The sequence below is a fragment of the Chinchilla lanigera genome, unplaced genomic scaffold, assembly GCF_000276665.1.
Source record: "Chinchilla lanigera isolate Chin_1 unplaced genomic scaffold, ChiLan1.0 scaffold00068, whole genome shotgun sequence".
Classification (NCBI taxonomy): Eukaryota; Metazoa; Chordata; class Mammalia; order Rodentia; family Chinchillidae; genus Chinchilla; species Chinchilla lanigera.
In genome coordinates this window covers 9,501,948-9,529,256 of record NW_004955469.1, presented here as the reverse complement: position 1 = coordinate 9,529,256, position 27,309 = coordinate 9,501,948, and the positions used below count along the sequence as shown (strand labels likewise).

General features: G+C 42.0%; 2 protein-coding genes across 3 annotated transcripts in view; both read right to left on the bottom strand.

Moving 5' to 3' along the window:
• Positions 1-3,756, bottom strand: part of Znf512 (zinc finger protein 512) — a gene marked incomplete in the record, with an annotated part of 45,550 nt that extends 41,794 nt beyond the window's left edge. Inside the window, 2 exon segments of one of the 2 annotated variants that reach the window (XM_013522662.1) lie at positions 3,021-3,079; positions 3,591-3,756. In XM_013522662.1, the coding sequence (XP_013378116.1) occupies positions 3,021-3,079; positions 3,591-3,620 (89 nt within the window). 2 annotated transcript variants of the gene reach the window in all.
• Positions 3,757-3,989: 233 nt separating this feature from the next.
• The window catches only part of LOC102006899 (chromosome unknown open reading frame, human C2orf16), a 30,256-nt gene continuing 6,936 nt past the window's right edge, over positions 3,990-27,309 (bottom strand). The window contains exons 2-5 of the mRNA XM_005400509.2: positions 19,472-19,514; positions 18,397-18,451; positions 18,125-18,220; positions 3,990-17,385 (exon numbers count right to left, since the gene is read on the bottom strand). Coding sequence (XP_005400566.1) covers positions 4,248-17,385; positions 18,125-18,220; positions 18,397-18,451; positions 19,472-19,514 — 13,332 coding nt within the window. The 3' untranslated portion in view covers positions 3,990-4,247. The remainder of the gene's footprint in view (positions 17,386-18,124; positions 18,221-18,396; positions 18,452-19,471; positions 19,515-27,309) is intronic.

Sequence of the window (27,309 nt, the reverse complement as noted above, 5' to 3'; positions counted from 1 at the left end):
GGGGCTCACTATGCAGTTCAGACTGGCCTTGAGCTCACTTTGTAGCCTCGGCTGGTCTCGAAATCACAGTGATCCTCCTGCCTCAGCCTCCCAAGTGCTGGGATTACAGATGTGTGCCACCACGCCCGGCATAACCATTTCTTTACTATCAATGGAAGACTTAAAATATCCATATCCCCTCTCATGAATACACATGAAAAAGGGGCTGGGGATTTAGCTCAGTGGTAAAGCGCCTGCCTGGCAAGCGCAAGGTCGTGAGTTCGGTTCCCGGTACCGGAGAAAAACAAACAAACAAAAAAAAACTTACACATGAAAAATCCATAGGGAAAAAATCCATAGTAACTATGATCAGCATGATTAATATATTGGAGATTAAGCCAAGATACTCAAAATCCCTCCCTCTAGGTCTCTGCCTTTTGTTTTTAAGACTAAATGAAAACAATTCTCATGTATTTTATGCTATCTACATATCAATTTGTGGCATCTGATTATTTGTTGAAAACCAAGTTGGCCAGGTGTGGTGGCCCATGCCTGTAATCCCAGCACTCGGGAGACTGAGGCAGGAGGATCATTGCAAGTCTGAGACCAGCCTGGGCTACAAAGTGAGCTCAAGGTCAGCCTGAACTGCACAGGGAGACCCTGCCTCAAAAACACACATGCAAATAAAAAAAAAAGAAAACTAAGTTTAATTTCAAATTTCCCAGAGAAGTTTTGTTATGAGATAATGACTATCATAAGGGACTTTAAAAAAGAAAATTTAAAAAATAATTGACTTCATAGGGCTGGGCACATGCCTGTAATCTCAGCACTCAGGAGGCTGAGGCAGAGGATCACCCCGGCCAGCCTGAACTACACAGTGAGTTCAGGGCCAGCCTGAACTACATGGCAAAACCCTATCTCAAAAAACGAAACAAAAAACTCATAAATGACTTTATAATTTGGTGTCACCAGTGTGGCAAGTTTTAGCTTCTGACCACAAGAAAAAGCCTATTTATTTAACCCTTCTGATCAGAAAGAATTTTTAAGACCTATAGTTCATTTTTCTATTATTTCATTAGAAAAGTATTTTAGATTATATCAGTATCCTCAGTAGATTTCTTTAATGCTACCTGTCTTTAAAATCTAGTGTTCAGGGGCTGGGGATTTAGCTCAGTGGCAAAGCGCCTGCCTGGCAAGCATAAGGTCGTGAGTTCGGTTCCCGGTACCGGAGAAAAACCAAAAAAAAAAAAAAACAAAACAAAAAACAAAAATAAAATCTAGTGTTCAAATAAATAAATAAATAAATAAAATCTAGTGTTCTCCATGGTTTCATTCTCTACTCTCACTTCTCACCACCAGTCTTGAACTTCACAATCTCCTAGGAATCTAGTTAAAAATAAGGATTCTGGGGGCTGGGGATTTAGCGCAGCGGCAAAGCGCCTGCCTGGCAAGCGCAAGGTCGTGAGTTCGGTTCCTGGTACCGGAGAAAAACCAAAAAAAAAAAAAAAAATAAAAAATAAAAATAAAAATAAGGATTCTGGTGCCCATACCCAATGATCCCAATTCTGATTATGGATGATTATTCTGATTATTATTATTCTGATTATTCATCTTTACATCTTTCTTGCCTTTTTAAAAATCCTTTTAGGGGCTGGGGATTTAGCTCAGTGGCGCAGCGCCTGCCTGGCAAGCGGAAGGTCATGAGTTCGATTCGCGGTCCCGGAAAAATAACCAAAAAAAATTTTTTTAATAAAAAAATAAAAATAAAAATCCTTTTAAACATTAGTGTAAAAAATTTTTTTTATAAAAAACAAACATTAGTGTCATTTCTATACCTTTTAACAATTATCCCTAGGTGAACCAAGGTGCACGTTGAGAAATACTGCTTGAGCCGCCTTCCCTGGAAGGTCAACTGAATAGTCATCTTGTGAAGAAAAGTGCCATGTGTCAAATAATTTTTATACCTGATGATTCTAAATTTCAGACCAGCTCTTCATCCATTTATATTTCTTCCAAATGTTGCTCCTCACTCAGAAATTTCTGCTTCAGTGAATGATTCCAACATCCATTTGCCATAGCCAGAGCCACAGACATCCTGTAGTCCTTCCTTTTACCTCTCTCAACTAAACAACTCCCTGCAGCCCTCCCTCCCCCATCCCAGTCCTATAGAACTACCGGATATCCTGTTAACTTCCTTTAACTGTTCCAATGTTGTACTCTTGGGGAAAACCCATCCTCCTAGCTAACTGCATTATTCCTCAACTTTCAAGCCTCTGCTTAGGAATGACCTACTCTGATAACCCATTCCTCCCAAGCATCATTTGCCTCTCCCAAAAGTCACGCTATTTTAAAATATTTAGTTTCTATTTTAAAATATTTAGTTATTACACTGCGTTGTGCTTATCTACTTTCCAATCTCCCACTCTGGACTGCTACTTGTTTTTCCTATCTGTGCATCTAACCTACACAGTGGGTAGAAAGCAGACATTTAATAAATGTTACCTGAATGAATGAATCATCTAATGAGTTTCTAGTCCATGAGAATATTTTTTGTTTTAACCATGGAAAAATACAGCACATTCAGTATGCAAAATAAACCAGTCTTGCGGCCAAATACTTTGAAAATAAAAGGATTTCGTACAGCCATTTTCATCTTCTTTCCAAAGCTCATCAATGTATTTATGAGCACGAATTTATGCGTGGAGAAATCCAGGACTACCACTGAGTCGAACGTCCCTTTTTTGTTTTGTTTTGTTTTGTTGCAAGCCAGATATTCCTCTCCAACACGACGTTTAGACCTGCACGGTCCAACCCAGTAGCCATTAGCTACAGGTGACTACTTCAATTTAAATTAATTTCAATTAAATAAAATTTAAAATTCAATTCCTCTCTTGCACTAGCCACATTTCAAGTGTCGAGAGCCCAAAAGCTATCGGTAGCTGGTGGCTACGACACTGGACAGTGCAGATGCAGCATTTTCATCAGTTCTACGGACAGAGTTGGAGACACAATCATAAAAAGACCTCAAAAACCTCACTTACTTCTTTGCTCCCACGATTCTGGCGCTCCTCTGCTGCTTAAAGGACGTGGGTCCCGGGGTCTAGCAAATCACAAGCATACGAGTGAGTGCTAGGATAGCTGAACCCCGACCACAAAGAGATGAATCCCCCTTGTGCCGAGAAGAAACGAAGCTCTCGCGGGGCGACTATCTCAAACGGAAGAAGGTAACACTTTTTAGGAAAAGTATGTCGTCTTACTTTCCTAAAATGTGAAGACAATACCAGAGCCTTCATCTTCCCCCATTCTCAAAGCCCTGCCTCAGAGAGAGGCTCTAAAAAGGGGAAAAGAAAATAACGGATATGGGAGGGATTTGAGGACGTAAAAGGAACCGAAACTCGTGGCAATCTGGCAAGGAGTGAGTACAAGAAGGTGGGGAACAGAAAAAAAAAAGTGGGAAAAAGGGGGACAGGTGGATCTGATCTAAAAGGGTGGGGCCTACGATGGGGTCTGATAAAACCAACTCTTTGAGCATGGGACAAAAGCGAGCAGCTGCATGTTCCCAGCTCGACAGCGCTACCTCTAAAGCATAACGGTCACGCCAAGGAACTCACGGCGGGGACTGCACCGAGTCTGGAAGACATCACTCCCTCTCCACGCCTAACAATTTCACCCAGGGGCTCCGTCCAGACCAACGCCACTTCCGCTCTCCTCTCCTCTCCCGGATGTGGACTCAGTGCCGCCTAGCCCCGGTCTGAATGTCTACTTCCGCCTAGCAGCTTCCAAGGGGGCTGCGGCGGGAAGCAGTCACGTGACGACTCACTGTGTCCGCGGAGACCCCGCCCCCCAGTGCGGCGCAGGACCTGGGAGACTGGGGGAGGAGCGGTGGAGCGAAGGGCCGGAGTGTGGAGACGCCGCCGGAGAACCCCTGTATCCCTGTGCTGCATCCCTTTGCACAACGCCATACGTCCCTTCCTTCACCCACCCCGCAAGTGATCTTGTAGATGCACATGGAGATTAATTATTGCCCCTTTATTGATCTTAAAGAAATGAAAGACTCATTTTCGCTCCCCTCCCTCTTAGTAAAGAGGCCCAAAAGCCCTTTCCTTGCCGAGAAGGCGGAATAGGAGGCAGTGGCTGAGGAGTCAAAAAGCCAGGAAAGGGGAGCTAGATGAAGAGTTGACGGAGACGTCTATAATCTACCAGCTTCGGACCTCCAAACGTGCCCTGCTTTGGGGTGTTTTAGCAGGGTCCCTAGGAAACACGTTTGACTAACTCTTGGGGTCTTTAGACAAACTAGGTCTGGGCCTCTCCTTAGGGGAACTGTCCTTGAGTCTCTCCTTAGCGGGGCTGTGAGGGGTTTTCTCAGCGCCACTGCGACCGCGACTGCGACTGCGACCGCGACTGCGACCGCGACCGCGACAGCGTTGGCTCCCCTCAGGGTGGCTCTGCCGGGTTCTCTCAGTGGTGCTGGGCGGAGCTCTCTCCGAGGGACTGTGCCGGCTCCTTTCAGAGGGACTATGATGGGTTGTCCCGGAACTATGGCCTCTCCTCTCAGACGGATGATGAGGGCTGGTTGTCTCAGACCGGATGCCGTGGCTCTTCTCCGAAGCACTGTGGCGTCTCCTCTCTGAGGCACTGCGATATCGCCTCTCTGAGGGACTGAGATGTCGCCCCCCCGAGGGCTTGCAGGGTCTCCTCTCTGAGGGACTGCGAAGTCGCCTCCCCGAGGGGCTGCGACGGTGTCTCTGGCAGGGACTGACCTGGCTCCTCTCAGAGGGATTTTGTCGGGTTCCCTCCCCGTAGGACCCGCGGTGGTTTTGCCCCTTGTGTGTGTGTTTCTCTCTGAGATGACTCTGCAGGGTTTTCTTCTGAAGGGGACCAGGTAGATTTTTCCGTTGTGCTTGAAATCCGGTTCCTGGTTTGAGCCCGTTCTTAGACTGTTGACTGGACATTTCATCTCTGGGATGGTTTTTCTTTGCACTGCTGCTACTGACATTTTGAACTGTACCCAAAGGCTGAGTGATGGAGGTATCGAGGGAAGTAATTTCTCTTTGGGAAGCTGTGGGCTTGGACAGTTGTAGAGGTCTGCGATGGGAAAAGCTCCCTCTTTGGGACTGTTGAGCTGATCTCCGTCGGTCTGCCCTTCGGCAAAGTATGCCCTCCTGCTTAGTGATTGGACTTGCTGCCCTTTGCTTGACAACTGGCATCCTCTCTCTTTTGCTATCTCTTGGTAAGCGACAGTCCCTAGATTTTTGTTGTGAACTGTAGTTTTCACTTGATCGAAAATTGTCTACCCTTGTCCTGTCCTCAGGCTTCTGACCAACAAAAGGCATAATTCTATGTGCTGTTTGGAATATCTTCTTTAGGCCTTGAAAAAGCAGTTGCATGAAGGTGGAATGGGAGGATTTCTTAGGTTGTCTTTTTAAAGAAGCAGTATTTGTCTGAGCTGCTCCAATCCTCTTCTTCCTTAAGGTGGCTAATTCCCCAGAAGTACTCTCTACTGTGGTTCCACTGTATGGGTAGTACTTTGTGTTTTGTGATCTAGGTCCCTTTGGGATTCTTTTCATTGAATATTTTGAATCAGAGCACTTTTTTGTTCTCGCTTTAGCAATTTTTTCATCTTGATTGCTTTCAGAATCACTCTCTGATAGGGTGTGAACTTCAGGGAATTCATAGTGCTTAGACTCTCCAATTTCTGTCTTTCTGACTAATTCAGGAATGTTCCATTCCTTTGTCCTGGTGTGGACTCTGAAAGGAGCAGGAGACTGGGGTGATCCAAACTGAAAATCTATTGTGGGACCAACACTCTTGGAAGCTGGAGGATAGAGTTTATCTTTTTTGTGTGATAGTGATATAGGACCTCTTGGTGTGGTATGTCTGTCTCTTCCACGATACTTTGCGACTTGAGGTCTTTTTCCAATTCGCAACCTAAAGCCAAGACGCACCTGAACCTTAGCCTGGCCTTCAGGAGTGCTCACGAGGTGGAGCTGTGGATAGATAAGAATATAAGGCCCAGAAGTAGATTGTAAAGTGGTATGATTGCAATTAAATCCTGAACATTGGCCACACTGTAGGCAGATGGGATATTTTAGGACAAGACCTGAGGCCAGAGGTGGAGGCACATTAGGAGGTATTTGACTTCTCATGAGTTTTGCTGCAATTTTTAGCTGCAGATCTTGTAGCAGGTGGTTCTGGTCTGAGAAGTCATTCTTGGCCGGAGAAAAGTAACTTGGTTTTCGGGAGTACGAGGGCTCAGAAATCTTTGTCTGTGAATCACTTTGTGATTCACAGGGAGTAAGATCTTCCCTATTGCGAAATATCGTGAGGAAAGTTTCTGACTCTACTGGGGTAGGAAGCTGGCCCCCTACACATGACTCTGGCATGTCCTGAGTGACTTCCTGGGATTTATCATTGAGCTTTGAGTTTGCTTCCTTTATTCTCAATCTAGTCCCAGAGTATTGCTGTATTATGGAAGATGGGAAGCCACGTGTCCATATCCTTAAGCCCACTCTTTTTTCATAACCATGGCATAAAGGATGCCTCTGAATGTAGTTTTTGAACACTGAAGGCTTTGAAACAGTATCTGGACCCTTCTCTAGCAGGGGCTGGGAAAATTCCATCAGTTCAGCTGGAACTCCAAATAAATTCTGAACAGACTGACAGATATCTGCACTGGATCTTTTTGCTAAACACGTTTGAGAACAAAGCTTCCTTTCCATAGTAGTGCCTAAGACATTCCCCAGCATTAGCATCGAGGAGAGATATTTTCTAGGTAGTCTCTGCCTATAGGTGTGACTCTCCCAGATATTCTGTTGTCTCCCCAGGGAAGACTGAACAGGACCTCTTTGAGTCCCTAATCCTGACTGGAAGGACCCAGGTGGTGATCTCCAACTTTGTAGTGAATGTTGGGAATAGTTCTGGAATGAGTCTTCTAATTCCTCCATCTGCTTCCTCACCGTTCTTTCCTTAGATATGATTGCCATTCCTGGGATCTCAGGATGCTGGAATTCCAGTGTTGCTGGAATTTCATGGTGTTTTCCTGTAGTGAATTCTAAGGATTTTGACTCTTGATCACTTAGCACTGAAGTCAGATCAACACATTCTGGTACTTGAATATCCAATTGCAGAGGCATCTTTGAAGATTCCATGGCTTTACCTGTTGGCTTTGGGGTCAACTCCACAAATTTCTCTACGGTTTCTGTGCCTTTATGTGCTAGTCCTTCTGTCATTTCCAAAGATTCTGTGGCTTGATACACTGGACTTAAAATTGAATTCACATATTCAGGGACTTGATGCCTTGGTTTTGGGATCATCTCTGCATGTTCTACACAGAGGATTTCCGAGGATTCTGTAATTTGATAACGTGTTCTTAGACATTGATTCCCAGATTTCACTTTTTGAGGCAGTTCCCTTGGTGCTAACGCCACAGAGTTTGCAATTTGCTGCAGAGATAATGAAGATAATTCTGCGTGTTTTATGCTTTGCAACTTTGGCTCTGAAGTAAATGCCAAACAATTTGTATCTTGTTGCTGTGACTCTGGAAACGAATTTGAAAATTTGACACTAGATAGCACTGGACCTGGTAAGAGCGTCCTAGTTGGCTCTGGTGATTTCACTGCTTGCCATTCTAAATTCAACTCTTGGCTATTTATACCTTTCTGTTGGGTTCCTGGCCACAGGTCCACAGATTGCAAATTTTGAAAACGTGACTCTGGTGCAAACACCTCATATTTTAAGTCCTGCATCCCGGAGTCTGAAATCGATTTTACAGAGTCTGCACCACAAAGCAATTGTTGTTTCCTCACCTCCTCAGACTTGACATCTTTAAGCAGTGGGTCTGGTAAAACTACCCCAGATTTCACACCACTTAATGGAGGTCCTAAAGTGAACACAAGCTGTTCAACTTGCTGCTTCCACTGAAGTTGGTTCTCTGAAAGTTGGACTCCTTGAAACTTTGTCCCTGGAGTTAACTCAGAATATTTCATACCTTGAAAGTATGGTTCAGAGTTGCCTTTTACAGATGTCTTGCTTTGAATTTTTGTCCTTGAATTGAACTCACAAGATTTCATTCCTTGAAGTTTTGAAACTGGAGTTAATCCAGAAGATTTCACATCTTTCATATATAGCCCAGGGTTGCACCCAGTAGAATTTATACACTGAGGCTTCAGCCCTGAAGAAAATGCAAAAGAATTCACACCCCGCAAATATAGTCCAGGGTTGCACCCAGTAGAATTTATACACTGAGGTTTCAGCCCCGAAGAAAATGCAAAAGAATTCACATCCTGCAAATATGGTCCAGGATTGCACCCAGTAGAATTTGCACACTGAAGTTTTGGCTCTGAAGAGGATGCAGAAGTATTCACACCCTGCAAAAGTGGCCCAGAGTTGTAACCAGTAGAATTTATACAGTAAGGTTTTGGCCCTGAAGAGGATGCAAGAGAATTCACACCCTGAAAATATGGTCCAGAGTTGCACCCTATAGAATTTGTACACTGAAGTTTTGGCTCTGAAGAGGATGCAGAAGTATTCACACCCTGCAAAAGTGGCCCAGGGTTGCATCCAGTAGAATTTGTACACTGAGGTTTTGGCTCTGAAGAGGATGCAGAAGTATTCACACCTTGCAAAAGTGGCCCAGGGTTGCATCCAGTAGAATTTACACACTGAGGTTTTGTCGCTGGAGTGCAGGCAGAAGAATTCACCCCTTGAAAATGTGGTTCAGGGTTGCACCCAGTGGAATCGATACCCTGAAGTCTTGGATACCCTGGAGTACATGCAGAAGAATCTACACCATTCAAATGTGGCTCAGGGTTGCATCCAATAGAATTTACACACTGAGGTTTTAGTCCTGGAATGGATGCAGAAGAGTTTATACCTTGCAAATGTGGTCCAAGGCAGAGGACCTTAGACTTTATATCTTGAAACTTTGTTGTAGGTTTCAGCTCAGATGATTTTACACCTTGTAACTGTGACCCAGTATTGAAGGTCATAAAATTTTTACCCTGACTCTGTGACCTTGGCTTCAATTCAGAGGATTTCCCACCTTGTAATTCAGACTCATGCTTAAATTCCAGAGATTGCTTATCTGGAAGCTTGTTTTCTGTGCACAGCTCAAAAGACTTTATCCTTTCCAACTGAGGCCCAGGGTTGAACTCTGAAGATTGTGTACCTGGAAGCTTTGTTCCCAGGGACAACTCAGAAGATTTCACATCTTGCAACTGTTCTTCAGAATTGAATTCCATAGATTTCATATCTTGAAGCTTTGTCGCTGGACATAATTCTGAAGATTTTACATATTGCATATGTGGCACAGAATGGAACATTGTAAAGTTTGCACTTTCAAATTGTGACCCTTGTCCCAATTTATGAGATTTCTTATTTTGGTGCTGATTTCCAGCATTGAGTTCAGAAGAAAGTTTTGCAACCTGCAATTCTAAGCCGTCGCTGACCTCTGTATAGTTTATTGTTAGAAGGTTTATAGACTCAGATTCCACACCTTGCAACTTGATGCTTGGGTTGAATTCCACCGATTTTATACCTTCATCATTAATTTGTGATGTCAACGTAGACAATTTCCTATTTTGTAATGGTGGGGCAGAATTGGACCGTAAAGATATCCTATCTTGTACCTTACTTAGAGTTAACTGAGAGACTTTCTCATCTTGCCTTGGTGACTGAGGCGTAATTCCCACAGATTTCTCTTTTTGAAGCTTTGTCTCTGGAATTATGTCAGATTTTACACTTGGCAAGTATGGTCTGGAAACAAAGTCTATAGATTTTATATCTTTCAACTTTGTCCCTGGGACCAACTTAGATGATTTCACATCTTGCAACTGGAGGCTTGAGTTGAATTTTGCAGATTCCCCACCTTCAAGCTTTGTCTTTGGTAATAAAGCTGATGTTGCACCTTGTAACTTTGGACCATGGTTAAATTCTACAGATTTTACATCTTGAATCTTTGTCCCTTGAGCCAACTCAGATGATTTTGGGCTATGAATCTGTAGTCCAAAGTTGAAATCTACTATCTTTACACCTTGAAGTTTTGTCCTTGGTGCCACTTCAAAGGATTTTATACTTTTAAAGTGTTGTCCAGATTTCATATCTGGAAACTCCCTCCCCAGGATCAAATCAGATTTCTTACCTGGTAACTTTGGACTAGATTTGATTTCTACATATTTCACACCTTTAAGCTTTCCCCCTAGGATCATTTCAGAAGATTTCATACCTTGTACGTGTGGTTCAGAACTGAAAGTCACAGATTTTACATCTTGAAGCTTTATACCCATGATCAACTTAGAAGATTTCACGTCTTGCAACTGTGGGCCTGAGTTGAATTCCATTGGTTTTGTTTCTTGAAGTTGTGTCCTAAGTGTTGACTCAGAAGATTTTACACCTTGCAACTGTGGCTGAGGTTTGAAGTCTGTAGATTTGACACCTTGAATCTTGTTTTCCATGGTCAAATAAGAAAATGGTACACCTTCCACCTGTGAGTAGGGGCTTAACTGAGTACTTTGCCACTGGGGCCCAGAGTTGAACAACTCAGATTTCATACCTTGAGGTTTTGTCTCAAGAGCCAATTCAGGTGATTTCATACTTTTCAAGTGCAGTAGAGAGTTCAACTCTACAATTTCATCACTTTGTAATTGTGGCCCATGGCTTAATATCCTGGATTTCACTTCTTGAAGCTGTGGCTCTTGCATAAACACTACAGGCTTCATACCTTGAGGCCGTGTTCCTGGGGATGACTTTAATGGTTTCCCTTGCAGCTGTTGTCCTGGCACCAGCTCAGATTTCACATTTTGCAAATGATGCTGTGGCTTTAATACTATGGATTTTACATCACAGAGCTTTGACCTTGAAGTCAGGTCATGTGATTTCATACTTCTGAACTCTGGCCCAGATTTCAAATCAATGGGTTTGGACCCTTGAGGTTGATATTCTTGGAGTGATGCCAAAGATTGTATACATTGGCGCTCTGACCTTGGAAGCAACTCAGATGTCTTCACATTTCTCAATTGTTTTGATGGTTTCAACTCTACAGCTGTGACACCTTGAGATCGTGGCCCAAAATTTAGCCCAGATTTTAGATGTTGGAACCCTGGTCCTGGCATCCACTCAATAGACCTCATACTTCCAAGCTGTGGCCCTTGGTAGATCTCTGCAGATTTCTGTCCTTGAAGCTGTGGCTCTGAGGTTGATCCAAATTTTTTTCCTTTTTGTAGCTCTGACCCTGGGAACAGCTCAGGGGTTTCCCCGCACTGTACTTGTGGCTCAAGGTCAGATTCCACAGATTTTGCACCTTGAAATTTTGGCCTTCTGGTCAATTCAGATGACTTCATACCTCCTGATTGTATGGAAGATTTCAACTGTGTTGGTTTGACACGTTGAGATTCTGTCTTCAGATTTAATCCTACAGATTTCGCATCTTGGAACTCAGGTCCTGGTATCCACTGCAAAGATTTCCTATTTCCAAGCTGTAGCTCTTTGTTTAATTCCATAATTTTCACACCTTGAAGCTGTGGCTCTGAGGTTGATGCAAATGGTTTCCTGTTTTGTAGCCATTGTAGTGTGAACCATTTAGGGGTTTTCACACACTGTAACTGTGATTTAGGGTTAAACTCTGTAGATTTTGGTCCTTGAAGTTTAGGCCCTAGAGTCAATTCAGATGACTTCATACCTCCTAACTGTATAGAAGATTTCAATTCTGCAGGTGTACTACTTCGAGATTTTGATCTGAGACTTAACCCTACAGAGGTCACATCTGGGAACTCAGATTTTGATATCCACTGAGTAGTTTTTGTACCTGTAATCTGTGGCTCTTTGTTTAACTCCATAGTTTTTGTATCTTGAAGCTGTGGTCCTGGGATCAACTTGGGAGATTTCCTACTTTGCAACTGTGGTCCATGTTTGAATGCTTTAGCTCTTACATCTTGACTAACTGGTTTGGGACCCAATGCATATGATGTCATATCTTTCGACTGTATCTTGGAATTGCAGTATACAGCTTTTATACTCTTAGATTTTGGCTCTGGAACTAACTCCAAAGACATTATACTGTCTGACTCAAATCCTCTCTTCAGTTGTTCTAAATTTACATGTTTCCATCCTGGTAAGTTTACAAATATCTGGCTATCCTGTTCAGGATCAAGAGTTAAACTCACTGGCATCACCCCATGAAATCGTTGCTTTGGGTCTAAATCCATGGATTTTACTCCTTGAAACCCTGGTCTTCTGGTTACATTCACAGATTTTGCCTCCTGCCTCTTTAGCCTTGAGGCCGACTTCACAGATTTTTCACATTGCAACTGTGGATCTGGAGTATCCTTTATAGATTTTGAATTTTGCAGCTTAGTAAATGGAATAATAGCCACAAGTTTCATATCTTGCATTTGTGACTCTGAAATCAGTTCCTCGGGTTTCATACTCTGTGTTTGAGGCCTTTCAGGAACCTCTGTTGATTTAGCAACTTGAAGCAATGGATCTGGTGGAAAAGCCCCAGAATCCCCACCTTGCATCTTCCGCCCAAATTTCTGTTCCATAACTCTCAAATCTTGAACCTTTGTACCTGGGACTAACTCCTCAGTTTTCAAATCTCGAATTCTTGAACCTGGAGTCACTTCCACAGATTTTGCACCTTCCACCTGGGAATTTGAGGTTAACTCCATAGATTTCAGACCTTCTAGACATGATCCTGGAGTTAAAACCACAGATTTCTTATCTTTCAACTGTGATCCTGAAGGCATCAACTCTGATTTTAAACTTTGAAGCTCTGAACCTGGGGCTAGCTCCCCAGCTTTTTTGCCTCCTGTCTGTGGCCCTGGGCTTAACACCATAGATTTGACTTCTCTTGGGTTTGGCTTTGGTGTTAACTTCATAGATGTCATATCTCCCAAATGTGGCCTTGGCATTAACTCCACAGATGTCATATCTTCTGGCTGTAGTTCTGAGAATAGCCTCTCAGATTTTAAACCTTGATGAGGCCTTGAAACTGGGATCTGCTCCACAGGTTTTGTATCTTCTAGCTGTGGCTCTTGGATCAATTCAGAATACTTCATACCTTGTGACCATTGCCCTCTGGTAGATTCAGAACGGTTTACACATGGTAGCTGTGTCCCGGCTGACAACTCCATAGATTCCACATTTGGTATCTGTGGCTCTGAGACTAATTTGTAAGAGATTTCATCTTCAAAGCTGGATACTGAGTTCACTGTTGCATATTTTACATCTTGAAACCATGATTCTGGTACTAATAACTGTGGTTTAACCCCTTGTCTCTCTGGCTGTGAGGTCAGATCCGAACATTTTATACCTTGCAGCTGTAGCTCTGAGATTAACTCTGAAGATTTAATATCCTCAGATTGAGTTCCTGGTGCTAAATTTAAAAATTTAACATCTTGTAGCCATGGCTCTTCATTAAGCCCCACCTGCTTCATATCTTGAACCCCTGGAGACATCTTTGCTAATTTGGAAACATGCTGCCCTAACTCTGAAGTCACCTCTGCAGAATTCACACCATAAATTTGCTCCCCAAATATGACACCTTGAAGCCTTGGCCCTGCAACCAACTTAGAAAAGTTGGTGTCTTTCTGCCTTTGATTTACTTCCTTAGATTTCACATCTTGAAATTGTAGTTCTGAGGTCAGTTTTCTAGGTTTCATGCTGTGAAAATGTGATCCTTCAGGAGATAGAACAGATTTCATATCTTCAACCTGTAGTCCTTGGTTTAACTGCAAAGAGGATTTTGTTACAAACCCTCCAGATTTTGTATCTTGAAGCTGATCTCCTGGTTTAAACCCTAGATGATGTGGCTCTGAAATCAAATCTGAAAATTTGGCATCTTGCAAGCATGGCCCTGACTTTAGTTCCACTGGAGTCAACTGTACAGATCCGACATTTTGATGTTTGGACCCTGGGATAAAGTTTGACAATTTGATTTCTCGCATTGGGGAACTTGGGGTCATTTCATCAGGTATCACACCATAGCGTGGGGGCCTTGAGATTAAATCTACTGGTTTTTCTCCTTGAACCGACCCTGGAGATAACTTTGAAAATCTGACACTTTGCAACTGTGACCCTGGAGTCCATCCAGAAGATTTGATATTTGATTGCCTTGGGTCTAGATTTAAGCCCACAGATTTCACACTTGGGAGCTCTGCTTCCTTAGTCACTTCTTCCAATAAACTAGTTTGTAACATTGTCTCTGGTTTTAGCTTTTCAGATTCTACCTCTCTTGTCCTTGATTGTGGGTTTAAATTCACACATTTTGTATCTTGCAAATGTGGTTCTGGCTCAGTCTGCCTAGATTTTACTCCCTGGAGTTGTGACCCTGAGGTCAAGTCAATAATGTCTGGTTTTGATCTCATAATTAATTCTGTAGCTTCTACTAGTAATGGGGATGACCCAGAAGTTAACTCAACAGATTTCAAATTTTTCAGTAATGATCCTGATTTCTCATGTGGCCCTGAAGTCAAACCATCTGGTTGAGTTGGCTTTGAAGTCAAATTTGCAATTTTAGACCGTGAACCTGGGATCAAACCCCCAGATTCCAGAGATCCAGTTTCTGAACATGGTTCTTTGATAGCCTCCTGGGTTTTATCAACTTGAGGAAATGATAATCTTACAGCTTCTGTGTCTTTATAGTCTGACTTTAGGAGTATCTCCAACACATTGGTAACTTTTGAACATGGTTCTGCATTCAGATGAACAAACTTCATATCTTGGGGCTGTGGCTCTGGGGTCAATACCTCTGATTTCACACTTTGTACCTCTGATCCAGGTATCAAATCCAGAGATTCTTTTACTGTATATTGTAATTCTGGAGTCAACTCTATCACTTTTACAGGAGAGAACATAGTCCCAGTATTGTCTTGGAGTGATGATGCGCTCATTTTTATAGATTCTGAAGCTTGGCTCAATGAATCTGGGGTGACTCCTAAAGATGATTGTAGTACTTGATGCACTGGCTTTTGGCTTATTCCTGTAGATTCTGTATGTTGACCTAAGGACCCTGGGATTGTCTCCAGTGGTTCCGTTATTTGCTGATGTGATGGTGTCAGTTGTACAGATTTCTTCATGTGTAGGCATGTGTCAGAATTCAACCCCATTGTTTCCATCACTTTATGACTTCGCCTTGGGCTCATTGTTGAATATTCTAGGATTTGATGGCATGGGGTCAACCTTGAAGGATCCATGACTTGATGAGGCAGTCCTGGGGTTAATGACACAGACTCTGTGCCTTGATCATATGATGGAGCCACCCCCACAGAGTCTAGTACTTGAACCTTTAACCCAGAAGTCAATTCCAGAGATTCCTTGTCTTGAGATATTGGCTGAGGGGTCAAACCCCTTGGTGACTGTGGTTCTGTGATCATAACCATAGGTAAAGCCAGTGCTACTGAGTTTTCATTTAGGGAATGCATGGATTGATGTGATGGTGTTAGAATCTTCCTTGCTGATTCCATCACTTTAGGTGATGACTCTGGAGGTAAACTCACAGATTCTACAATTCCTAGTGGAGCAATAACAGTACAAGAGCTAGGTGGAGAAGTCAAACCATCTGGCTGAATTGGCTTTGAGGTCAAATTTGCAATTTTAGGCTGTGAACCTGGGATCAAACCCCCAGATTCTATATCATGTGTCACTGCTGGCAGAATCTCTCTGAAATTCATGGTTTGTAATAGTGCTACTGGAATTATTTGCATGTGATCAACGACTTGATGTAATGGTGTTGAGGTCATTTCCAATGATTCTGTGTTTTGATGTATTCGATCTAGCCTACCATTTACTTGTTCCATGAATTGACTTTGTGAGCCGGAAGTCATATTCGCTGATTCCATGACTTCGTGATTTGGCTCTGGGGCCATTTCCACAGCTTCCATGACTGTGTGTTGTGGCATCATCATTGTGTCCAACAGTGTATTCATTTCCACAGACTCCATGGCTTGATGTTGTGGCCCTGAGGTCATTCCTACTGGTTCTGTGTTATATGGATGTGATTCATTAATCATTCTCTTAGAATCTATGACTTGAAGCAATGCTACTGGAGTTATTGTCACATTATCTATGACTTGATTGAGTCTTAAGGACATCCTGTTTGGTTCTACAACTTGTTGCTGAGTCTTTGGGGTTACCTCCACTGATTTAATTGTTTGACTTGGTGATTTGGGAGTTATATGCATTGTTTCCATGACTTCCATTGGCTTTACAACTTGGTTTGGGGCTTGTGGGAACAAATTCACAGATTCTGTCATTTCTGAATGTGATTCTGGGATCATCCCCATTGAATCCATGACCTGAAGCAATGCCAGTGGAGTTATCTTGATGTTATCCGTGACTTTATAAGGAAGGCTTGGTGTCAGCTCCATATGAGTCACTTGTGGATTATGGTGCTGAATTCTTTTTTCTGGAAGATCTGTGGCACTCTGCTCTGTACTAAGGTCTAGCACACATTTTGAGTCCTTCTTCAGTAAAGCAGTTCTTTCTTGAGTTGTATTAACTCCTAAATGTCCGGGAGGTAGAGTGCCCATTGATGTAACCAAGGGTTTGGATCTGAGGATTTGGGGGTCACTCCCATATTGTAACTGCTTACTTGAGATAAGTGACTGTGAAATTTTTGTTTCTGTCCTATTTAATTCAGATTCTACTCTAGGGTCCACATGAAGCTGAAATGATGGAAGGTCTGGGGATTCACTGTTGATATTTTGTTCAGTACTTTGATGACTGAGTGTAGATAACTGGGTTTGGGAGTTCTCTAGTTGCGAGACTCCTCCTGGTACTTCAATCAAATAATTCAGCATTGCCCATGATTTTTTCACAGGCACAGGTACTGTTTGTTCCTGCAAAGTACGAACCTTCTGAGACATATGTCCCTCTAGCTCCACTCTAGCCAAAGGAGACATCCGGGGAAGAGCCCACTCTGGGAGTTTTCTTTCATCCAAAACAGAATTTGGCTCATAATCTAATACCAAAGGAATCCTTCTTCTCTTATGTTTTGTTTTCTCTTCTTGTTTGCAAACATTTGGGGTTTCAAGCGTAGAGTGAATAAAATAATCTGGTGGCGGTAAGTGTGAAAGAGCTTCCACATTCTGAAGTTCTGGTTCCTCAGGCTCTGACAGCTGAAAAGGTGGCAGGGATGTGTCTTGGTTCCTGAACACAGGTGGTTGCCTTTTGCGGGAAGTAGGCAAAAGATTGCTCTGGACTTGCCAAGATGTCCCTTCAAAGAAGGCAGGAAGGTAAGACTGGCTGGAGGTATTGCTTGATGAGCCAAAGGCTATACTATGATCAGTGGAAGACGTTGCCTCCCCACAGATGCAACAGGATGATGAAACAGCTTCCTGAGTCTCAAGAGGAGAGGTGGCGGAAGAAGTCACATCCTGTGATTCCAGCAAAAACAGTTCCATAAGACATAATCTAAGAAATAAAGAGAAAAGTTTCTGTTTGCTTTGGAGTCAGAGAAAGGAAACAAAACAAAAAACAACCAGGAAACGGAAAGAAAGTATCCTTTTCAAATGCAAAATATTTTTGGCTTGAGAGGAATTGCAAAAGAAAAAGTTACTTCCCCCATCATCAAATAATGATGCAAAAAATTCCTCCACTGGGCAAAGGTAGGCAACTATTCCTGAAATAATTCTTTGACCCAACTGAACTCAGGACTTTCCCCACTGCCACTTTCAGCCAAGAATGGTGGCACAACACCTGTAACACCGGCACTATAGGAAGCTGAGGCCTGAGAATTACAAATTCGAGGCTAGCCTTGGCAATTTAGCAATTTAGTGAGAACTTGCCTCAAAATAAAAAATTTTCAAACCAGGTGTGGTGACACATGCCTGTAATCCCAGCACTTAGGCAGCTGAGGCAGGAGGATTGCCTCCAATTCAAGGCCAGCCTGGGTTACATGGTGAGTATCAAGGCCAGCCTGAACTACACAGCGAGACCCTGACTCAAAAAAACAGAACAAAACAAAAAAATTAATTAAAAGTTTTTAAAAAGGCTGGGGATGTAGCCTAGTGCAAAGGTTCCCAGTTCAATCCCCAATACTGGGTGGGGGACCTCTTTCCCCCTTTGCCTCCCTCTTTTATTCTCTTCTCCTTTCTCTCTCTTAAATGCTCTACAACCTTTAATCCTCCACCTAGAAACTCTGTTCTGTTACCTTGCACTTTCCAGGTGTTGGATGATCTGTCGAAGACTCCTGACCATTGACCAGAGTCTATATTCCTGGGCCCAGTCCGCAGTGAGTCCTGAAATACTGGATGCGACAGAATATGTTAGTGTAATGGAAGTGATATCAAAGTATCAGTAAACAAACCATTAGAGGAGAGATTTAACTTAGAAAAGAGACAACTATCATAATTAGGGAAGAGGACCAAGTATTTCACTCCTAACTTTTGCAGTTAGGACAGGCTGAAGACAAACTTTACTTACTGTGTTAGGTTACCTTCACTGCATTCCATCCTGAGGTTTTCTTCTGACTCTGCGACTGGGAAGCAGGAGGAAAAAATCTATTAGCATTGTGAGTATTAACATCATCCAGCGGAACCTTCTTATTTTGCACACAAGGAAATAAAGATGAAGTCATGCCCATGATCATAAAGCTAATAGTGGGGGAGCTCAGGTCTCAAGTTTAAAAAAATAATGGTAATACTATGCTGCCTATATCATATAGTAGAAGTTGGCCTTGTGTATCACAGAAAGGATCATGGAAATAAGAAGTTGGAGGGGGCAGCCAGGCATGGTGGTGCACACCTGTAATCCCAGCACTCAGGAGGCTGAGGCAGGAGGATTGTTGAGAGTTCGAGACAAGCCTGGGCTATAAAGTGAGCACAAGGCCAGCCTGAACTGCATAGTGAGACCCTGTCTCAAAAAGACAAAAAAAAAAAAAAAAAAAAAAAGATTTGGAGGGGGGAAAGCAAAGGTCCTGATACATCATTTCCTTCAGAGGAGTCTATCTGACACCTATGGTAGGGAAGACACTGAAGCTTCCCTTACCAAATTCTGAGTAGTTCATCTTTGTTTATTCTGTCTTACCGTGATTCTTTCCCTTACTTTGGTCTTTGCACAAAAATTGAAGAAAAAAGAAACCACAAGTAAAAGAACCGTGGAAAGATCTCTTTGGAAGTACACATGCTAGAAAGAATAGGCACACAGGGCATGGTGGCATAGGCTTGTGGTCCCAGTACTCAGGAGGGTGAGGCAGGAGGGCTGTCACAAGTTCAAGGCCAGCCTGGGCTACATATGAAACCCTGTCTCAAAAACAAAACAATAGGCACACTTCTTCCATTTACATCCTCTTTTTCAACCTCCCTCCACCTGCTATTTTTTCCTTTTTTTCTCATGTTTTAAATTTTCTCTTCCTTCCTGTCCCTCTCCCTCCTTGTGAGTTCTCCTTCCCATTTGAACATTTTTCCACCTGCTATTTAAAGCTAGACTTTTAAAGCAGATGAGCAGCTGTTCAGCCGCTAGCCTTGAGCTGAAGAGTAAAGGATAAGATTGTTCTGACCTGTGCATTTCTGGATCTTTTTCAATTTATGTTCCTTTGAAGTCTAGAGAAGCACAAAAAGAAAAAATAAAATCAGGTTATTGTATTAGTTTTATATTGCTGGGGTAAACTACCTCATTCACACAATTTAAAGGAGAAGGAGCTTAGATGGGCTTACAGTTTCAGAGAGTTCAGTCCATGATGGGCTGACTCAAGGCAGAAACATCACGGCACAGGGCATGGCAGAGGAATGCTGCTTACCTCATGGCAGCCAGGAAGCAGAGCAAGCAAGGAAGAGGCAGGGAGAAAGGAGCCTGGAAGCAGATATAGTCCCTAAGCTCACCCCCTCATGACCCACCAGACACTTGCAGAAGTATGTTTTACTGATCTAGGAATCTCTCCACCCTGTTAAGTTGACAATCAAGATTACCCATCGGGGCTGGGGATTTAGCTCAAGCGGCAAAAGCGCCTGCCTGGCAAGCGCAAGGTCGTGAGTTCGGTTCCCGGTACCGGAGAAAAACAAAACAAAAAAAAAGATTACCCGTCAGAGTTGTTCTAGGTTACCAACTTTTAAGAGCATATCTCAAAAAAAAAAAAAAAAAAAAAAGAGCATATCTCACCCTATAAGGAATAGTAAAACAGCTGGCATCTATAACCGCATCATTAATTGCCACCACACTCATTTATTTATGAATCATTTATCGAGTACTAAGTTCTAGGTATTATGTGGGTTGCTGAGACTGCAAAGATTAGTATGATCTCCATCCTATAGGCACTTACACACTAGTAAGGAACAGTTGTCTAAACAGGTTAAATTAAAATACCACATAGTAAAAGCTGTAACAGAAATACTGGCCATCCTAGGCTACATAGCAAGTTCAAGACCAGCCAGGGCTAAGTAGAAAGACCTTGTCTAAGAAAAATGTTTTAATTAAAGAAATGAAAGGAAGGAAGGAAAAGGGGAAGGGAGAAAGATAAATATTAGGGAATGCAGAGGACAGTGATTAACTTCCTGAAGGAGAAGGGACGAATTAATAAGTTGACATTTTTACTGAAGTTTGAAGAATCTGCAGATTTTTAGGTGAAAAAGAGCATAGTAGGCCAGTGGTGAAGATCAGCATGTTCTGATGGTCAGGTGTATTTTTTTTTTTTTTTTTTTTGGTTTTTCTCCGGTACCGGGAACCGAACTCACGACCTTGCACTTGCCAGGCAGGCGCTTTTGCCGCTAAGCTAAATCCCCAGCCCTGGTCAGGTGTATTTTTGCTAAATTGTGGGAAAGGAAGTTGAAAAGGGAGGCAAAAAACAAGATTGTGCCTGATGGTATAATGTTAATTTCATTCTACAGATCAGAGTTTCCAAGAATACTTAATAAATTCCTGAGGTTTTTGCAAAGGTGCTTCAGGTCATTTTAAAGGCAGCAATGACATTTGTTACCATTTCAATAAAACAAATACTTAAATTTTCTTTGAATCAGGACATCGATCTCTGAGAACATATCAAAAAATGTAGACAGTTAGTGGGACTTCATGAATATGCTGGGAACTCAGTCAGCTAGTACACCATTCACTGAATACCCCAGACAGCAGCAGCAGAGTTGATGTTTAGATGCTTTTCAAGTGGTTTTAGGCTTAGTCATATATGATTTAATAATCATTGTCAATAATGGACCATTGATTAAGAACTAAAAGGAAAAGTGATGTTGAAATATAAGTCAATAGGCTTGCAGATGATCTTTCTAGGTATTTAACTCAAAATGGTCTAAAACACTTGCATCACAAAACACCTGGAAATGCTGAATAAAATACAACATCCTTTTAAATGCAGAACTTAGCTCCCATGAAAATGAAAGAAAAATCAGGATGAAAGCAACATTGGGAGAACTCTTCAAAATAGAATCAGAAGGCTATTAAGGTAACAGGATTTATGCACATCTCAAGCGGCTGCCTAGGAATCTGAACTTTGCTGATCTCTACTCTTTGATTGCAGGTATCTGGAACAAACATATGGAAATACTAGACAATTACATTGTACCCAGAGACTCAAGATGCAGATCAAGAAGTAACCAGATTTGAGACGGTGGTGGTGGCACATGCGCATAATCCCAGCGCTAGAGAAACTAAGGCAGGAGGATTTCCATGAGTTTGAGGACCGCCTGTGCTACACTGTGAGTTCAAGGCCAGCCTGGACTACACAGCAAGATCTTGTCTTAAAAAAAAAAGGAGAAAGTGGAGAAAAGGAAGATGAGATGGAAGAAAAGAAGGAGAAGAAAAAGAAAAAGGAGGAGAAGAAGTTATCAGACTCTTGCTTTATGGACATTTTTCCTTAAAAAAAAAAAGCCTGGCACAGTGGCACATGCCTGTAATCACAGCACTTGGCAGGCCAAGACAGGAGAATCACTGCAAATGTGGGCCAGTGCTATGTAGAGAGTTAAAGGCCAGCCTGAACTATAAAGTGAGACCTTGTCTGAAAAAAAAAAAAAAAAATGGGCGGGGGATATACCTCAGTGCCTGCCTGGCAAGCATGAGGTTGTGAGTTCGATTCCCGGTACCAAAAAACAAACAAACAAACAAAAAGTGAAAAAAAAAAAAAAAGAATAAAAAATAATATAACCTTATACAGTCGGATTGATCTGCTCTTTCTCAACACTGAGTAGATTAATCAGTGCTACTTTCCCATTCTAGCTCCCATTTCCCTGTCTTATTCAGAACACCGAACAGAGCTATCTGAACATTTGTCTTCTGAATTGCAATTCCTAAGACCTCAAGTAAATTCTTTTATTTTTACAGTTCAGCTTGAATTGATCAATATGCCTCAAAAGAAAGTGGGGAAAATCTTTATGGGCCAAAAATAAGGAGAAAACTGGAAAACAAGTAGAAACTCAGCAGACACGTCAATGCCTTAGGTCATTTTCATTATCAACCAGCGAGGGGCTTCGGTTAACAAGGCTGGAAGAAAGACAAGGCCCAGCTGAAGTACATATTTGGAACAGAGACTGTGAAAAAGCCAGGGTTCTCAAAGTGCTACATGTTCAGTGGAAATGTGGTATGAAAGTTGTTGATACCAAGATAAAATCTTTTTTTTTTTTTTTTTTTTTGTCTTTTTGAGACAGGGTCTCGCTATGCAGTTCAGGCTGGCCTTGAACTCGAAATGAGCCTCCTGAGTGCTGGGATTACAGGCATGTGCCCCCATGCCCTGTTTTTTGTTTTTTGTTTTTTTTTTCCTTGTTTTGTTTGTTTCTTTTTCTCTTTTTGAGACAGGGTCTCCCTATGCAGTTCAGGCTGGCCTAGAACTCACTGTGTAGCCCAAGCTGGCCTCAAGCCTGCAGCAATCCTCCTGCTTCAGCCTCCCAAGTGCACAGACGTGCATCTCCACACCTGGCTAAAATCATATTCCTTAGACACAGACAAAATTAGAGCCGGGAGGTCACAAAGGGAGCATGGTTGTGCCTACATGCTTGAGACAGAGTTTTAAGGACTCTAAGAGCCATACAAGAGAGTCTCTTTACATGCTTCCATTTATTGCATACCTAATTTATACATAGATTTCTGTAACAAAGTTTAGTAGTCTTTTATTTTACTTTGTATGTGTATGGCACTGGATTGAATTCAGGGCCTCACACGAACTAAGCGCTCTACCACTGAGCTAATCTCTAGACCCTTTTCATTGTGAGATAGTGTCTCACTAAATTGCTCCCGCTGGCCTTCAATTTGCCCTGCAATCCTCCAGCATTAGCCTCCTAATAACTGGGATTAAAGGCATGCCTCACTGTATCCACCTATCTTTAACATTCAAATTTGCAACACGGGGCTGGGGATTTAGCTCAGTGGCAAAGCGCCTGCCTGGCAAGCGCAAGGTCGTGAGTTCGGTTCCCGGTACCGGAGAAAAACCAAAAAAAAAACAAAAAACAAACACAAATTTGCAACGCTTCAGACAAGATGCTCAGACACTTGGCCAGCAACAGCACCTCTATCATTAAACTGATGCCAACTCGCACCTTGGGTCCTCAAGAACGATGCACTTTGTGATAAGTTGCTTATATAAATGTCTCCCTCTTTGCCTTTAAAAACTTGCTATTACCGGCTGGTCATGGTGGCGCAGGGCTATAATTCCAGCACACTGGAGGCTGAAGCATGAGGATTACTGCAAATTCAAGGCCAGCCTGGCCCACAAAGTGAGTTCAAGGCCAGCCTGAACTGCATAGTGAGACCCTGTCTCAAGGAGACAAAAAAGCAAAAACAAAACAAAACAGGGGCTGGGGATTTAGCTCAGCAGCACAGCACCTGCCTGGCAAGAGTGAGGTCGTGAGTTTGATTCCTGGTACCGGAAGAAAAACAAAAATAAACAAAAAACCCACAAAACTTCCTATTACCATAACCTCTTTCACTACACCCATAATTTACTATGGCACAGGGGCTGGGGATATAGCTCAGCGGCATAAGTGCCTGCCTGGCAAGCACAAGGTCCTGAGTTCAATACTTGGTACCAAAAAAAAAAAAAAAAGGGCTGGGAATATAGCTCAGTGGCACAAGTGCCTGCTTGGCAAGCACAGGGTCCTGAATTTGATTCCCAGTACCAAAAGAAAGAAAGAAAGAAAGAAAAAGAATAATTTACTATGGCACATATATTACCATTAAAATCCTCTGCTATGCCCAAATAATTCTTATTCTGTAGAGATTCTTTCTGTGATGGTTACTTAGGTTCACAGTGGCTAGGAAAAGAGTCTGCCCACCAGACAAGGATGTTTGAGCTCTGTGTGGAAAAAATGACTTCTCTTGAGAATTTTAACCATGAATCCATCCTCCTACTGGTTTGGAGTTTTGATTTGTACTCACTATGTACCAAGAAACTCCAAAACTAAAATTAAAGCAAAAATAAATCTTGTTAAAAAAAAAAAAAAAAAGGAAGCGTAAGAGTAAGGAGAATAAAATAGTTTGAATAACTACAAATAAAAAAAGCAGATAAAACCATTAAAATTTTCCTTTTTGTAAGATAAAGTCTCACTGTGTAGTTCAGGCTGATCTTGAGCTTGCTAGGTAGCTCATGCTGGGCAATTCTCCTGCCTCAGGCTCCTGAGTGCTGGGATTACAGGTGTGTGCCACCATGCCCAGCTGAACAGTTAAATTCTTTTTTAAACAATTATTTTAGACTGCCCAGGGACTGGGGATTTAGCTCAGCAGCACAGCACCTGCCTGGCAAGCGCAAGGTCATGAGTTTGATTCCTGGTACCAGAAGAAAAACGAAAATAAACAAACAAAAAAACAAATAGACTGCCCAGTTCTTGGTATTTATTTATTTATTTATTTATTTATGTGTAATTTATTTTTAATGTGATGCTGGGGACCGAACGCAGGGCCTTGTACATGTGAGGCAAGAACTCTACCTCTGAGCCACATCCCCAACCCATAAACAGTTAAATTCTCATAAAAAACATAAAATACCGAAATTGGGCAAAAACAAGTAGATCATTTTACTAAACCAATAGGCATGAAAGTAATTGAAATGATAAAGACACTCTTCAGCCAACATATCAGGATTCACCAAGATTTCTGAATACCCAAACAACTTACAAATAGCAATAGCATTTCTCTACTGTAGCAAAAACTATAGAGATAAAATTTAAAATTACACGACATATTCTTTACAATAGCAATAAAGTGAAATATTTGCCATCATGCCTAACCCCAATTGTGAGGGAAGTCGCCTTCACACTGAGAAGTTCGGGGGACTAGAGGAGTGTCCTGGAATCAATAAACTACATGCTGACTTTGGCAGAATTTGTAGCTCAAGTTCTCATCATTTGAGATGTTCCCAAAACATTTCTAAACCATGAGTTTAAAGTGGTCCTGGCTGGATGGTGTCATAATGCTGTAGGCAGCTGAGTTAGATATAAATATTATAGGCAGTCAGTAGGGCTAGACCCTCGGAGGAGCCAGAGCAGGAGAAGAGATACCTTGCAATTGTGGGGGAGACTGGCACTTCCGCTATGTGCCAGACCTCAAGACAAAAGATAAAACAAATGCACCCACATACCTCCCTAAGGGTAAACATCAGGGTTTGATATTCTAAATAGGTATCAATTACCTTGAAAAGGCCAGGAATAGCCACTAACCCAACCCCCTACAGGAAAAACCTTGGTCTGTATTCATGCCCGCTTACTACGTGACTCGCTTCCCCATTTGATCCTGATTTAATCAATTTTACCCGAGCAATTATACTCGTAATCTTATTGGTTGACAGTAGTTTTGTCCCACCTCATGCCCCCCTTGTGATTTCCCATGTTTCCAACTTTAGACCCACCTCACCTCATGGTTTTGTTCTATAAAAATCCTTAGAAAAGGCAGGGTCCTTGGCAACCCATTCAGAACCCTTTCTGTCTGTCTCTCTCAGACAGAAGCTTTCTTTCCCCCCATAAATATATTCTGCTCTTAACCTCCGTTGTTCCTAAAATTCATTCTTTGACTTTAGAGAACATGAACTCATACCAGATATCTAGCCGGTGGGGAGTTTCTTTTCCCTATATCAATAGTCAGAAAAAAGTGAAATACTCTCTGAGGCTTCAAAATATTCTCCTAGGCTGCAGAAAATCACCATGAATATTGCATTTCATTAAATCTAACATGTACCATTATTTTATATGTTGCTAGAAAAGAAGAACCTGTCCTTGCCGGTTACATTTTCAAATGCCATCACTTGTAAAAAATTAACCCAATTTCAGAAATATTAACTATTAAAAAATAAGCACCTGTACAGAAGCAATAGAAAGCAGAAATAAACCTGGAAAGACATCAGGTATTAGAATTATCAGACCCAGGTGAGAAAATACTATACTTTTTTTTTTGAGACAGTGAAATCTGGTAAAGACATTATCAGAAAAAAAAATAACAAGTCCATCTGCTTTGTGGACATAAACAAAATCCCATACAAAATAGCAAACTAAGTCCAGTGATATATTAAAAAATCATGAACAACATGATGAGCTTGTTCATTCTAGGAATATTCTAGGAATATTCATTCTAGGAACTCACAGTTGTTTTATTATTCTTAAATCTCAATGTTATTCAGCCCACTGGTAGAACAAACAAGGAAAACCACATGACCATCTCAGTAGGGGCAGGAAAAATACTTAATAAACTTTAACCCCAATATAAAAAGAGGTATAATTTAAAAACTGAAAAAGGAAGAGCTGGGCATGGTGGCATACGTTTATAATCCCAGCACTCAGAAAGCTGAGGCAGGAGGATCCTTGTGAGTTTGAGACCAGCCTGGGCTACAAAGTGAGCTCAAGGCCAGCCTGAATTGCAAACCCTGTCTCAAAAAGACAAAAGAAGAAAAGCAAAAAAAAACCAAAGTAAAAATATTGAATACCGATTCATGCTAAACTTTTTAGTAGAGAGGATGTTTGAAAAACCATATATATAGCAAACATTATACATACTAGTAAATTACTTAAGAATTCTTATACATATAAACATTGATAAGGATCTCCATGATAGCGCTTCTATTGAACATTGTGCTGGAAGTCCTACTTATGTAATAAGGTAAGGAAAAGAAAAGTATCAGCCAGATGTGGTGGCTTGCACCTGTACTTGGGAAGCTGAGGCAGAATTGCCTCAGGTTTGAGGCCAGCTTAGGCCTAGGAGTTCAAGGCCACCCTGAACTACATATCAAGACCCTGTCTCAGGGGCTGGGGATATAGCTCAGTGACACAAGTAGCTGCCTGGCAAGCGAAAGTTCCTGAGTTCGACTCCCAGTACCCGCCCCCCCAAAAAAAAGAAAAGAGAGAGAGACATTTGGGCCAGGAATGTAGCTCAGTGGCATAAGTGCTTGCCTGGCAAGCTTGAGGTCATGAGTTTGATTCT